The sequence below is a fragment of the Prinia subflava genome, unplaced genomic scaffold, assembly GCF_021018805.1.
Source record: "Prinia subflava isolate CZ2003 ecotype Zambia unplaced genomic scaffold, Cam_Psub_1.2 scaffold_59_NEW, whole genome shotgun sequence".
Classification (NCBI taxonomy): Eukaryota; Metazoa; Chordata; class Aves; order Passeriformes; family Cisticolidae; genus Prinia; species Prinia subflava.
Window position 1 is genome coordinate 225,079 of NW_026961066.1, and position 15,842 is coordinate 240,920.

The following is a 15,842-nucleotide window of genomic DNA, read 5'->3' on the forward strand; positions in this document are numbered from 1 at the left end:
TCTAGGAATTGTGGCATTGTATTTGTGTGCAACCTGACCTGCAGCCATTCACCTTCTCCTTCACCTGCATCCTGACCAGTCTGGACTCTGTCTTGCATCAAGCCATGTACAAAGGGAAAAAAGATAAAACAACAAAACATTTTGAATTTGGCTTTAGGGAGACTCTGATTGTGCTGTAATTTGTTCATAGAGTGATGGGGGTGTGCTCGCTCTAGGTCAGGTCAGCTTGCAGACAGGACACTTAAAGCTGTTCTCATCTTCTGACATTCAAACATGAATGTAAGTACGAGTCTCATCCAGTTCCCATGCAATACTGTCATGACATGCAGAAAACCCGTTTCCTTTCCTTTTTCAAGGCATGAGAGACAGCCTCAGAATGAACTTCTGGTTATGCCAAAATCTGACACCAGTTTCAAGTTTTATAACCCTTTTTGGATGAGAATTTGGTTACTGATCATGTGTTTTCATAAAAGTGATAGTTGTGCATCTCTCAAAGTTGAGCCACACTACATTTGATTACATTATCAGCAATTGTTTTAATTCTGACCTAAGGAGCAGACAACTCTTAAAAGCTGACCCTGGACTATCATGGGCAGTAGAATTCCTTAGTGCTCATCTCCCCACAGAGCAGCATCACCTGTTTTAACTGTGTGCACTTCTCTGATGTTTTAAGAGACACTTGAAGTGCCTGGCAGAGCAAGAGGAGCTTCTTCCAGCTTGCAACGAGACACTGTGAACTCTCCCTATGCTTACTCCTGAAAGAGTAATTATGGCTGAGTTCTTTGTGTGAGGCACTGCAGTGCTGGAATTCATACGAAAAGGAGGAAAAAGCAGAAGCAGCATCAGCTTTGCTCAGTAACTGGCAATAGCCATGGTCTAAGTGAAGACTGAACATGACCCTCTGTAATTCACAAATAACCCTGGCATTTCCAGACTGCAGATGAATTAGATGCAAGGCAGGTGTTAACTGCAAACATGCCGAGTAATACGTATGTACAATTTATTTAAAATACTTTTGAACATAGAAAACCCCCTCACTATTTATACAGTCTAAGTCCTAGCAACATATACAAATACTGAGCAACTACAATACATGCTGAGGTAAAGAACATACATTCTGGGAGAATACTCAAGCCAAACAAGATTGAAATACATTTTATATACATGTCTTCATATATAAGAGAGACCCATGAAATGTACCTTTGCTTTATTGTACACAGGCAAATTCTAGTCAGTGTCATGCCATTAAACCCAACTGTTACATGTTCAAATGTATCTTAGCCCTACAGATAACATGTCCAGGAGCAAAGCCTGGGACCAAATTCCTTCCAAAAAGGGGCTTAAATTTTAAAAACATTCATTTCTTTAATAGCTCATGCTCCTCAGATAATGAAGTTGCATTATGTTTGCTTAAAAAATAACCCACTGTAGAGAAACTGCTTAATTCTTATACCACCTTAGCCTTCAGCTATCCACAGTTCTACCATTCCTGGTCTGCAGTAAAAATTAAATACTGCCTTGGACGCATCCATTTATTTTTATGGTAGATTAATTTTTCTAAGCCTAAAGTGGTCCAGGCTGAGAATGGAGAGGATTCTTAACTTGGTTGTAGCTGTATTGTCACATCTTAGTGGAAACGAACAACTTCCCGCTCCTTGAAATAAAATCAGCTCAGCTAATTTCAGTCATACTTGCTGCTGGTAGCTAAGAACAGTTACTTACCTGTTCAAGCAAAACTACAAAGATTGCAGACTATTTTTGTCAGGCAGAAAAAGTTGCAGTAACATCAAAAGTACAACTACAGGCAGGACTTTGCTGTTCACAAGTGGGTCTTATTTACCATCCTTACATTCACATTTAGGCTTAAGACACACAGCTCAAAAACAAATAATTAGAAAGTGTCATTCTCAATGACTGAGAATGAATGATCAGGAATTGTAGAACTGGGCTTTAAGGCAGCACAGAGAATGTTCAGCATCCTTGTTGGGGACAGGGACAGTGGGACTGAGCACACCCTCAGCAGGTTTGCCCACAGCACCAAGCTGGGAGGTGCCAGCAGCATGCTGGAGGGAAGGGATGGTGTCCAGAGGGACTGCACAGCCCTGAGAGCTGGCACCTCGTGGAGACGGACAAGGAATTGTCCTGCACCTGGGTCAGGGCAATGCCAGGCTCACAGACAGCTTGGGCAGAGAAGTGACGGAGAGCAGCCCTGCAGAGAAGGACTGGGGGTGATGGGGGATGAACAACTCAGCATGAGGCAGCAGTGTGCTCTCACAGCCCAAAAAGCCAGTGGGATCCTGGGCTGCATCAAAAGGATCAGAAGGTGGTCAGAAGGGAGAGGGACTCTCCTCTGCTCAGGTGAGACCCTACCTGGAGCGCTGCATCCAGCTCTGGTGCCCCCAGCATAAGGAGGACACAGAACTGTTGGAGCAAGTCCAGAGGAGGCCACGAGGTTGGTGAGAGGAGAGGAGAGGAGCAGCTCCCTCTGCAGACAGGCTGAGAAGGCAGGGGCTGCTCAGCCTGGAGAAGAGCAGGTTCTGTGGAAACCTTACACCTCCTGGTATCTGAAGGCCCATAGGGAAGCCAGAGAGGGACTCTTTGTTGGGAACTGCAGTAACAGGACAAGGGAAATGGGGACAGACAGAGAGGGGAAGCTTAGCTTAGAGGCTAGGAAGAAATTCTTTACTGTGAGGGTGGTGAGACACTGGAACAGATTGCTTAAAGAAATTATGGCTACCCCATCCCTGGAAGTGTTCAAGGCCAGGTTTAATGGAGCTCTGAGCAACCTGATCTAGTGGGAGGTGTCCCTGCCATGGCAGGGGATTGGATTAGAAGATCTTTGAGGTCCCTTCCAACGCCAGCCATTCTGTGATTCTATGTAGTACCTTATTTTAGATGCTGAACAGGCCACAAGTGATTTTGACTCCAGAGTTTATATCCAGCCCCTCTGCAAAGAGAGTTTCAAGTGGTAAGTGAGGACATTGTCCTGGTATTAAGGCAGGTGGCAGCCCCTTGAACAGCACTGCAGTTTCCATCCAGACGTTGGCCAAGGCGTTTAAGGACCTGGGCAGTAAACAAGGCTTTGAACTGCATTACAAACAAACAGTAACCCCTAAAGTCCATAAAACTGGGCTACTGTGTAGGGAGGGTCCCACATGTATCAATTGATTCAGCATCCTTCCAATAGTGCTGTTAAAATAAAAATGCAGCATTTCTATAGTGGGGTTTTCTCCTACTTAGGTAAGAAAGATGTGCTTTTTTTTTTAACAAGATAAAAAATGGCAAATATGGCATTCAGACTGTTTTCATTTTGTGATTACCTAGCTAAAATGAGTCTACATTACCCTAGTAAATGACCAACTGCAATAGTTTTCATAGTACAGAACACTGGAACATTCAAAGGATACAAACTCCAATAAATATGTCTGAAATGGACACTCTTTGGAATAGTACTGGTTCTTTCGCAAAGGCTTTGAAATCTTTCATGCTTCTAATAAGAACAATCATTTAAAAAGCCCTAAGGCCAGATTTGGCAGTTGTGCTAAAAAGTACCATATGTGCTAAATGCATGTCTAACACAAACTGTGCACCATTAGAATATTTGTGTGCTTCCTTAAGCACTCACAAAACTATGTACACATCTTTTTATGTATGAGCTCACACCTGAACACAGAATATGGACACTCTGGGGGAGGGCAGGGCAGGGCCTCTCTCAATTCAAGTCACCTCCAAGACCTGGATGCTTCTTGCACTGAGCATCACACAAGTCTGACTTGGAGGCAGATACTATTCAAGTGGCCCTCACAGCACAGGGAAAAATGTAAAAGCAATTGTCAGGTAGTTTGCTTGTGTCAATCTGTGCCTCCTGGATCCCTAGAAAGGAATAAGTCTGAGTGGCATAAGGAGAAGAGGCAAAAGAGAATGTACAGACAGCAGCTTCTAGTTTTGGAAGGCTAACCTAACCAAAAAGGCAGGAAAACCTTCTGAGGAGCACACAGCTGAAAAAAACCAATTCTGTTAACAAAAGCTGAAATAATGTAATTCAGAATCAAAACTATTTTATGCCATGAAAAAAGGGATTTTTCCCATCAGTCTTGATAGTAGCTTATTAAGTCCAAAGTTGTGCAGACATTTTACAAGGAAAAGAGGAATTTTAGAAGCTGTGGTGCTTGCACAGAAATTAAGAGCTTTGGGTATTGAGGTGAGGTGTTTTCCCCCAAGAAATAGTACCATTAGGAAGAAACAACCGGTTTTTGTACCTAAACCGTTTCTCCCAATTTATCACTCACATCTATGAATTACTGGAGCTAATCACAAAGAGTTCTTCTCTCATGTCTGACAGACAATTGTACAGTAGTAATAAAAAAGTCCATGGTTTTGCAGGAGACGAGCTGTTAATTGTACATACAGCTTAAGGAAAGCAGAGTTACTGTCTTCCCAGGCCTCCCACACCACATCTTTTGGTTCGACGTTGTATTATTTAAGACTAACAGTACCAAAACAATGGAATTAAAAAAGTGAAACTGTGAGCTTTATGGAACTGGCTTTTAGAAACAAGCCACGGTTCTACCTTCCCACGAGCTAACTTTGCTCATCCTTACTCGCGGTGGGATGGGCCACGCTCTGCGGCACCTGGTACACGAGCTGGTCGGCACTGCCCGGCGCCGGCTGCCCCTTTGGTATATCGTACAGTGCCCGTGCTGAGGAGGCACTGTCTGTCCTGGATAACAGCTTATTGCACGTTCCAACCAGTGGAGGAGCTTGGTTCCCTGCAGCTTTGAAGGTGGAAATGGAAGGAGCGCCAAGAGGTGTGCTGGGGTGGCTGGACATGTCCATGATGATGGGAGTGGCGTACTCGGGTGCGGTTACGGGCAGCGGCTCGGCATAGGCGTGGTAAACTTCTTGGATGGGGGAATTGTAGGGGTCCAAGTCAGCGTAACTGGCTTCCTTCCCTTCCTCTGGTTTGAAGGTTGATCTCTGGTGAAGCGTGCCCGCAATTCCCCCTACCAGGGGCTGAGCATATTCTGTGTTGCAAGCCCCAACAAAACAAAACATGAACACATTTAATGGATTGTTTTATAGTGGCATCACATTAAACACAACCTGGCAGTAGCTCCCAGAGATCACTGCTATCCTACATCAAACCAGCGGTCCATCTCTGTCCACCAGTGCCAATCACAATCCTTTTCCACCCAACAGGTAAAGCCACTGAGATAGCCACTGAAACATCCCCACTTGTCAGGTTTATACTTCTTCCCAGATGAGCTGCAACTTCCCATGCTTCAAATCTGCCTGAAAATGAAGCTTACTGAAATGTTCTCCTCTCAGTCAGATTTAAATAGAATTATTCTGCCTGGATCTGGATAAAAAGTGGTCCTTGGGGTGGAGGTTGTGTCCTTTGAGGGGGGAAGCCAGCATGCAGTCTGAGATGTTTTAGCTCAACAGATGATCTGAGTTACAAGAGCTGGAGGTGAAAAGCCTGACTAGCTGGGTCAAAACAGACAAGCAGCCAAAAGGAGAAAAGTGATTCTGCCTGCAGTGAAGCTGTAACTCCTGCACCTCTGCTCAATTCTGCCATCAGCAGGTAAGCACACAACCAAAGGCACAGCCAGTCATCCTCCCATGCCTGGGGCACCAGGGAAAGGGCCACTATCCATAAACCTCCTTTTCCAGATCACAAGTAGGATTTAACCCATATAGTGAGATAGAGAATCAAGTGACACATTTCAGACTTGTGCATAAAAATATTGTGATGAAATTATTTCCAGTGCTTGCAAATATAACCAAAAGAATTCTTTACTCCTTTATGAGGTGTAAAAACGACTAAAGAACCTTTCAGTTACTGCATTAACTTGGGCAAGTCCCTATCTATAGCATATGAAATGAGAGAACAGACGTGAAAACGCCTGCATTTTCAGAGATATGCTTACCCACAGAACTATTCATTTCTCCTCTGTCCCCCCCCAAACCAGGAAATAACTAAATGTAGCCAGATTCCTGACATCTTTTGGCATATGTATCTATATATAAATATAAATATAAATATAAATATAAATATAAATATAAATATATATATATATATAAATGGCCCACAAAGTACCTGCAGACTCTGTTTGCAACATTGTTGGGACTTCTCTTGGTCTTAGGTGACTGATTTCACTGCTGCTGTAGCGTACAGGAGTTTCTTCATGTTCTGCTGATTTGGTCGGGAAAAACTGCTTCATCCCTTTCCACCATCCTTCATATGGATTGTAAAAAACCCAACAAAAAACCACTCAAGATTGTATATATACTGTATTTTAAGCTACTAAAATATTCTTCAGCACAGCTTGTATTTTGTTGATGCAGGTAAGTAACTCAATAATCACTATTTTGAGTAATACCAAGACATCAGAGCTGTGAGCTATCAGAAGCAGACATGTAGCCAAAAAAGTGATTAAAAGGTTTCCTGTCTAAAGGGTAAAACATACCAAAGACTGGCTGTGAGCAGAGACATGGATGTGCAAGTTTTCACCAGGAGGCCAGAGAAGTGAGGCACAGTCACACAGCAGGACCAACCCAACTGCTGCAGCTGCCCTTTGCACCAGGGGCACTGCTGCTCTCAGGATCATTGCAAAGAGCTGCTTGCTGCAATTCTCTGATCTTAAGTTTATAGGCACAAGACAGCAGGATGGAAGATACACCTAAATCCCACATGCTTACCAGGGCAATTAAGACAAAATTTTTGACAGAACTTATATGCTAAGATCAAAGATTTTCTTCCAGGACAAAAAAGTACCAAAGGAATGGTTAAGAAATGTATAAATACATTCCTTATAAATTAATTTTCCCCCCTCATGTTGTATAATTAAGAGGTTTTCTACTTTGTTCACAAAAAAAACCCTGAAGCGGTCAGCTCAACCAGGAGACATAACATTTACTATTTCTAAAAAAAAAGAAATGAGAGAAAGAAGCAGTGCAGTTAAGTTTGTCCAGAAAAGATATTCAGTGTTTGCCATGCCTCAGTTAGCATTAGAGAAGCTTCTGCTAGTGGAAACTGTAACTGCAATCTGAAACACACATTGACCAAAAAACATTGAGTAAATGGTTTCATAAAACCATTTTGTTACCTGCACGATCCCAGTAAGGTAGATCATACGTGCCCTCAGTTTTTTTCTTGCTGTGAAAAGAAAAAGAAAAGAAGGGTTATTTTAGCTAGTCTGCTTATAAAAAATTCATTAATTAATGCTCAGCAACTATCACCTTGGCTGTAACTGGTCCTCAAATTTAATGTCTAAGCACCAGTAACCTGGCTTGCCATCACCAGTCTGCTGCTACCAGAGAAACCAGTTTTTGGTCAAAGCACTTCCAATGAAAACAGTTATGAAAAGCTGGTTTGTCCTCACTAGTCAAGTGAAGTTTTTCCCAGAAAGAATGCAATTCTTTGCACAAGTGCAGACCACAGAGTTCCCACAGCAATACATGCAGCATCTCATTCCCCCACACCAGGCTAACATTCATTTAAAGCACTTCCATCCCTCTCTTCATTTACCGGTTTCTCCAATGCCACGCACAAACTAAGATAAGAATCAGAGTAGTGAAGACCATCACCAGCACTGGAACCAGAACTGCTGCCAATGCCACATCTGAAAGCCATTAAATTAAGTGGTGTCAGACAGAAAGAGCTTCTCATAAATCAGTTTTTGATTTGAAAATTACTTGGGTAAAGCACACAGTTTTCATGTTGAGTGTCTATCACACCAGATCCCCCAGCTAAGCACTCTGCTGGATGCTCCCACAGTGCAAACTTCAATTAACATCTGGCTCTTCTACATGCATGCACAGCTGGTGGCTTTCCAGGGCTTTCCATCAAAATCAACCACTTTGTTTTAATATACGGTTTTTCCCTTACAACAATGTATTCTATTATTTAGGCAGAAAATCCCTTAGTGCCACCATGTCAGTTTGAACCTCCTTTAAGAAGTAAATTCCACAGTACCTTAACAGTTAATCCCAATCAGTCTGTGCTGGGTCTGTGTGTCATCCTGTCCCCTGCCATCCAAAGGACACTTCAGCAGTGCCCACATCTGCAGTGACTTTGCTCCCTTTTCTCACCACTTTCTTTGATAAACAAAATGATTATGCCAGGTGACATTTTTCAAATTTCATGTCAAAAAGACTGCTCCAGAAAAGATTTGCTACATCAAAGGGTTTTGTTCTAAGAAATTATTAAATAAAGCAGTTGTACCTCTTAATTCAGAAGGGAAGTCCAAGTTACAACTGCTCCTTCTGACAAAATTTGTTCAGTCATTAAAAGCTGAACTCAGTTTGAACAAGTTCTGGAAGATGGAACTATATGCATTTATATTATATATATATTACTTGGCAGATTTGTTTCATTTCTGCATGCAGTATGCAACTACTCATCTTTTATCATGTGTATTTAATAACTAGTAAATATTGGAAATAAAATATTGATAATCTGCTGTAATTTGTTACGTTTTGAGAAAATTTCAATGCAGAAAGCACGCTTAATATATGCCAAAGCACTATAAGGAGTTCTAAACATTTCTACTGTTTAACAATGGATACCTTTGGTTACACTTGGAGTCACTGTAGTGTTTTTTATTTCAGGTGTGAAAGTTGTTTTATCTGTCTGCAGTGAAGTCTTCACAGAATGAATGAAGTCCTCCATGAAGTCAGCATTCTTCTCATCATTCTTGCTCTGAGGTGGTGGTGGCAAGGTGATTTTAGGAGCACGACCTTCAGAAGAAAAGAATTTATAAGTTCTTTGAATTGCTAGTTTCCTGTATCTTCTTTTCAGGAGAAGACAGCTGGAACAGTTTGCTATGAAGCTTTTGTTCATGTTAATATAATGAGGAAATCCCCCCTCCTCCCACCATGAATCAATGACACAGAAAGCAACTGGCATCTTTTGAGACACTTATTTTGTAAATTACCTTGTGTACACCTAAATTCAGTATCTTCCTGGTTAAGTGTAATAACTTTTGGATAAACTCAGAAGTACCAGTTAAAGAAGGATCACACAGCCAAGAACTACTTCAGACTCATTGAAAATATACCCATGATATAACTTTTAACCTTAGTAATTTCACTTACAACCTTAATAGTTTCACTTCTTGTCTTGCACAGTTGAAAGCTTTCAGTTCTCTTACCTATACTAAACTGACATCCTAGCAACTCTACTTTCATTGCAATTTTCTGGTGCCATTTTAAGGGGTTAATCCTAAAAAAACGTGCAATGATAGGTGGAATGAAATTATTGCGAACTTCCTGGTACAATTCAGTATTCCCTTGAAATATCTAGAAGAGAAGGAGAAAAAAAAAGAGAAACATTATGTTCTACAAATACAACAGCAATTAAGTAGTACCAATTTTGATGTTTTGTTTAGGAAGAATAAACAGTGAAGGATCCAATTCACCCCAGAACGGCGCTGCTGCCTGCACTTGCCCTCTCCCTTGGCCCCATTACATTTACAGCTAAAAGAAAGGTGTGAGCCTGTATGCACACAGCCACACAGCTCAGAGCAAAGGTACCATGAATATCCTGCTGATGCTCCCCAGGCAGTGCTGCTGGTGCACACTTCTCACACGTTTATGGCACTGAGACATCTCAGCTTGGTCCTTCTTGGTATTTTGCACTTACTCTTCAAATACACGAGGATTGCAAGGAGTTGTGACACTGTGCAAGCAGGAACTGAGCGGTGCCTTCACACAGCCCAGCAGGTCAGCACAGCCTGTCTGAGGATGGTATTCATCAGAAAGCACTGGGAGGCACCTCAAGTGTGTAACCACACTGTCCTCTCGTGGCTGCTGCCTACAAGTGCTGAGCCACAACAAAATAGAAGAATTTGGGTTCAGGATGTGAAAGCTCTCCTCAGTCTCACACTGAGCCACGAGGTTCTGCAAGAGAAGGGCGCAGGCTCTGCGTGAAGGATGAGCTCAAGTTGATCCTTCACTGCCATCCTTGCACACACAGAATTCATCAAAATGACAATACACGAGTCTGGTTGAAGTTTAAAGGCAGTGAGTGGAGGCCCTGTGAGAGGCATGGTAAGCACACTGACAGACTTACAGCCACCCATGGGTTTTCACCCCCGAGCTGCTTAAAACAACCCAGCAGCTTGGCCCAGTACTCCAAGCCTCCCCCTCCTTCAGGACTGGTTTGGCATCAGGGTTTTGGTAAGAAGTGAACTCCCTCTCCAGTTAGTGCACAGCAGTGGGGCTTTGGCCCTGCACAAGCAACTCTGTGGAGCTGCTGCAACACAGGTCACCACTGGGATGGCACTAAATGAGTTCTTCTTTTGAAAGTACCGACACAGACACTGCAAACCATGGTGGACACAATGCAGAACAGAATTATGGCACTTGTCTGAAAAAAGTCAATATTACAAGGAGTTTTCTTCTCACTCACACCACTTGGTAATCAATATAATACCTTCCTATTCTTAAAGACAAGCACTGCCTTGTGTAACAGCTGATGTGTCTGCATAACACGAAGCAGTCAAGAGCTTTTAGCACATCACTGATCAATACAAATCACTGCTCTTTCAATCTTGATACACAAGAGAAGAGATTTCTGTATCGCACTGCTGAGTTTTTGAACAAAATGTCTAGACTATCCCTACAGGTCTGAAACAATTCTTCTAGTAAACTATCCATTCAAAACAAGTCCCTTCTCTGAATTTAAACTCTTCTTGTTCTTAAATATATTTAGTAGCAACAAATGAAGACAGTAAATGCAGGGGCAAGCCTATGATGTTGTTTTGGAAATAAATGAATAACACCAAGTAGTTAAAGTTCAAGTGCCCACAGCAGACTGGGCTCCAATTTACAGCCACTTTTCCCTTAGTACTAATTTTTTTTTTTAAATGACAGGCTTGTAGCTACAGATCTCACCAAAGAATTTCTTGTTTTGGTAAGAATGCCAGTGAGAAGTAAAACAGAGGTGACTTCCTGAGGGGATGGCCCCAGCCCAAAGTGCTGTACTGCATCCTTGCCTGTGCTGCCAGAGCCCAGCACCAAAGAAGACACATCTGGCTGTCCAAGCAACACATGCAGAGGTTGCACATCAGGGACACAGATGCCCAGCTCTGAGAGTTGAATCTCTGTCAGGTTACTGAGCGTGTAACAGCAAGGGCAAAAAGAATCAATGCTAACTCCTACCTTCAAGAAAGATTAACAGTAAAGATCTTTACTCCAGGCTTTTATCAGTCAAGCTTTTGATGTCCAGTGTTACAGAAGTAACTTCACTTTACCTGCAGCTCTGTATTTTTTGTTACCTTAATTTTTGCATTAAAAAAATAATTTGCTTCTGTTACAATACAGTAAAAACTTTTTAATTAAAAATCACTTTTGTGTTCTTTTTATTATCAAACTCTTTCCCTTTCCCTCTGTGCTGTTAAACAAAGCTTTTCCAACACTGCAACTCTGATTTGTCCTTTTTCCCCAATTCAAGCATGTACTCTTTTTTTCATCCATGAAAAGTTAAGAAAAGGTTTTCTTGAGTACTGCCTAATCTGTAAAAGACATTTGCAGAAAGGACTACAGGAAAATCTTCTAGTCTCCTGAAAAACGTCAGGAATTCCAAACATGTTTCAAGAAAACAGGATCTAGCACCTCCCACCTGGTGTGGCATGGAAAAGGGAGAAGCCTGCAAGCAGATGCATCCAAAAGCAAATCTGTATCAAGTGAGGTGATGGCAGATAGAGAGAAAATCTGCTATTTTGAACCACACTGAACCATTTTTTCTGTCATTTAACTACAGCTGCCAGTTCCTGGGTACCTATGATTCCTCATGCCCTGTCCCTTAATGTCACACAGAGTGCAAAGAGAGATCTGTTGCTGTGATTTCAGGCTCCACAATTTGTTTCATTCCATGAGCATGCAATAGGAACAATGTGCTCAAATTGAAGACAATAGCTGCAAAGGTTTTTAAAGACAATTACCAAACTAACACTGAAGCCTAAATCTAGGCAGCCTGCTGAGATCTTGTTTTATGGCCAGAAGAGGGCACTCAAAACTAGCAAAATATGCTGGTTTCTTCCTTTTTTCTTGAATACTTCACCCCAACAGTCACTTTAGTTCACATGTTGGCTCAGACCCGACAGGAAATTCTCCTCCCCCCTTTCAAGTGTTTCCTACTGCAATTATGTTCAGTGTTCAAAAATCTCCCAATTTAACAAACTTCAAACCTTTTACTTCTTCAACAGGATGCTATATCCTACCTTGAAACATTCTGAACCCAGAGTAAAGAGAAGACCAAGGACAGGCAAAGTGACCATTCTTAAAACCTTCTGCTAAAAAACTACCAGATTAGTAGTTATAGTTACATGTACACAATACCACAGGCCTATAGAATGAAGGTAAATTACATTCAAAGATTTTAAAAAAAAGATGGAAAATCTATTTCCAGTCACATTGCTAAGAATCCTGTCATTTCTTTAAGAAAATCTGATCTGAACCATTGGGAAGACATGAATTTTCTCATTTTTACTGTCTATTAAATACTGCAGAGCTGTAAATATAGGGAAAATAAGATTATCTTGCTGCTAACATTAGGGACTTTTTCTGTGTGGCAAAACATTTGCAATCTGAACATAACCCCTCTGCAAGGGCTGTTCTCTTACATAAGAAATTTAATAGTACTTGGCTAAAAATTAAGTTTGACAGAAACATCAGAAAACATGAAAAATAATACAACTTGTAACATTTATTTTCTTTAACCACAAGAGGATAAGAAAGTAAAGCTTAGTTTTAAAACATATAACCTATTTTAAAAGAGATAAAATTACTCCTGAAGGGATGCAGTACCAGACAGCCTACCGCTGGCAATAGAAATATCTTGTATAGAATATTCCCACTCAAAATAGTAATAAAAAAAAATTAGAACTCAATTTCAGAAGTGTTCAAATCTTTACATATTTGCATATTGTCATATTTTCTTCTGTTTATCTGCTTTTATGATTCAAAATTACACTGAAAATGGCAGTTATTTAATGATTCCTCACCATACCAAAATGACTTGCATTTACAATTGTGAAATCTCCACAGAACATACCTAGAAAATATGTGGTATTTTTTACCTTATCTTTACCCATGCCAGGTTCTCTGTACACTGTCCACTTCTGTGCATCATCACTGTATAAAATTCTGTAGGCTGAGACATAATAGTAGTGCTCTGCTAAAGTTGATCCAGTAGTTATAATACCTGTGAAAATTGAGATGCCCAGTTAGGACAAAATCTGGGATCACTTTGTAAAAATTACCAGATCAGTTTTTGAATCCAGAGCTGCACAGTGGAGACTCTTCACTGGTCCAGTGAGCTTCAAGAAGTTTATTCAAAGTGCCAGGGTCTGAAGCTTCCACAGTGACTGAAATTTAGTAAACTCAATTTACTTAGTTTGCATTTTAATTTTCATGATACAACCTTGCTGAGCCCTTTTCCCCCGTTTCTTGATGGGAACAGCCCCTTCATTTGACCACTCCTGTCTGCAGCTGCTGACACAGCTCTTCCCTGCTCTTGTACTGCCAGCCTAAAGGCAGCACTGAAAGAACTGCAGCTTCCTACAGCTGACACTGCAGCACAACTCACACAGGAAAGCTGTTTAGAAAAGCTTGTTAGCACAGGAATTAGAGGAGTAATGCAAAATCCAAAGATCCTCAGGGAGGTAGTAAGAAAGGCCACTGGTAAATCCAAGTTGCTTAATGACAGCAAGCCATGCTGCTGAGAGCAGGGTATGCAGCTGAGGTTACAGAGACCAACTCAGGCATTTTGGAAAGAGACAAATGCAAACTGACCAGAGGAACGTGTTTCACAATAGCCTTAAAGCCCCGGATTCCATGAAGCACTCCACCTAAATCCAACTTAATTCTGATTTACATCAGATGACAAACATGTCCATTAACAACAGCAAATCACCTCTGAACGATTAAACCAGGAAACACCAACACTGGCACTGAAGGTACAACAGCTGCACTGCTGCCCTGGAGATTAAAGCCAAAATGCCAATGCCTCATGAAGATTAAAGCCAAAATGCCAATACCTCATGAAGATTAAACCCAAAATGCCAATGCCTCATGAAGATTAAACCCAAAATGACAACACATCAGTGCTTCGCTACTTGGAATGGGGAATGCTGCAGTCAGTAGGAATTGGTAACCACGAGCTGGCTGCTCAACTCAGAGCAGGAGACAAACCATCCAGAGCAGCCTGCAAACAGCACCTCCAGCTGTGTCTCCAAATCAACAGAGCTGCTTAAAATTGGCCCCTGTGTGAAGGAGCAGGGCCAAACCCAGAGCTTGGCTGGCTAAACCCGCACTGCTTGCCCTGTTTGCTGCAGTGAGGCCCAGCAGAGACTGCTGGGGGGATGCAGTCCCCAGCTGGGGGCCCAAGCCCCACCTGAGGTGAGGAGGTGAAGGAGAAGAGCTGTTCTCCTGTCTGCTCTCCCTCACACTGCACTGGAAATGCTCCTTTCCTGCTGCTGGAGTCACTGTGGCCATGATGGGCACTAGGGAAAAGCCAGGAACACAAGTCAGGACCCGGCGTCACAGGTACCAGCGGGCTGAGCTGACTGCCAAGGAGACAATGAGCAGGAAAAGGGAAGCATCACGGATCCAATAAAACCACAGGAAACACTTCAACAAACTCTGATGGAAGAGATGTCTATGAAACTACACCTTTGCAGCTCCAGGCTCCTCAGTGTATTAGCTAGGACATGGAAGCAAATTAAGTGTAATGGTAATTAAGCGCCACCTGAGCTTTATCTAAGGCCCAGCACTGGAAAAAAGGATGTCAGTAACCAAAAATTTTGAATGCTGCTGAGAAGCCACATCAGATTCACTTACCTGTTATTTTCTTTTCTTTATTCAAGTCAATCTGCAACCACTGATGCTCATCACTGATAAAAGCAGCCCAAGGAGGTCCAATCCTTTTTAGTCTGGCATTTTCAGGTTTCCAAATGTTTACTTGTCCTGTTTGGTTAGGCCACTCAAGAACAGATGATGATGTGATGTGGGAATCAGGAATCACCCCAGATTCCATCCCCAGTGTCCCATAGCAACCTGAACAACAGAAAAGGTGAGAAATGAGAACTCAAGTTACACTGCTTGGATTTTAAGATTTTATATGCAAATATTAAACTGCCATCTAAATTTATTCTGTAACAACAATACCAACAAAACACACTGCCTTTTGCTTTCTAATAGGGATGCTAGAACCAAACGAGTCATGAGAAGCCATGATCTGTGCCTGTTCCAAGAGTACTGTGGATATGCTCTCAGTCACCACTCCCACAGAGCACTCAACGAGAAGCACTGGGGAACCTTCATGGTCTAAGAGTATCTGTGGTTGATGCAAGAATGGGAAACAGACCATTGGTTCATTCTTTTCCTTTTTTGTGTCTCTATATCTTCTTGAGTTTTTAAACTAACTCCAGCATCACAGTGTTAATTTGAACAAAACCAAAGCATGTAGGAAGTCATGTCATAATCCTGGTCTTGAGCTCAAACACATCCTTGAGATTAGTTACATTTTTCTGGTTGCCATTCTAATGAATTGTTTCTTCCCATGTTATCTTCTGCTGGTGACTGAAAAACATCTCCTAAATCCAAGGCTAAATTTCTTGCTCTGTAATATCAGTTTTCCCCTCTCACACGCACAGTTCCCAGAAGCATCAGCAGAGAGCAATCTTTGCCTTCAGTCAGACAGGCTGAACAACCCAGCCCAGTTTCCCTTTGCCTCTGAACTCTCTCTCTCCCTGCAGGCCCCTCTGCACCAAGGTGGGCACTCATCCCTCAAGGGAGGCAGGGGTGGCAGAGCCCACGTGTGACTGGATCCCAGA

General features: G+C 42.0%; 1 protein-coding gene across 1 annotated transcript in view; it reads right to left on the bottom strand.

The window, feature by feature from the left end:
• Positions 1-986: 986 nt before the first annotated feature.
• The window catches only part of LOC134565581 (discoidin, CUB and LCCL domain-containing protein 2-like), a 42,734-nt gene continuing 27,878 nt past the window's right edge, over positions 987-15,842 (bottom strand). The window contains exons 8-15 of the mRNA XM_063425202.1: positions 14,848-15,063; positions 13,086-13,210; positions 9,156-9,303; positions 8,572-8,742; positions 7,532-7,625; positions 7,110-7,159; positions 6,101-6,238; positions 987-5,024 (exon numbers count right to left, since the gene is read on the bottom strand). Coding sequence (XP_063281272.1) covers positions 4,582-5,024; positions 6,101-6,238; positions 7,110-7,159; positions 7,532-7,625; positions 8,572-8,742; positions 9,156-9,303; positions 13,086-13,210; positions 14,848-15,063 — 1,385 coding nt within the window. The 3' untranslated portion in view covers positions 987-4,581. The remainder of the gene's footprint in view (positions 5,025-6,100; positions 6,239-7,109; positions 7,160-7,531; positions 7,626-8,571; positions 8,743-9,155; positions 9,304-13,085; positions 13,211-14,847; positions 15,064-15,842) is intronic.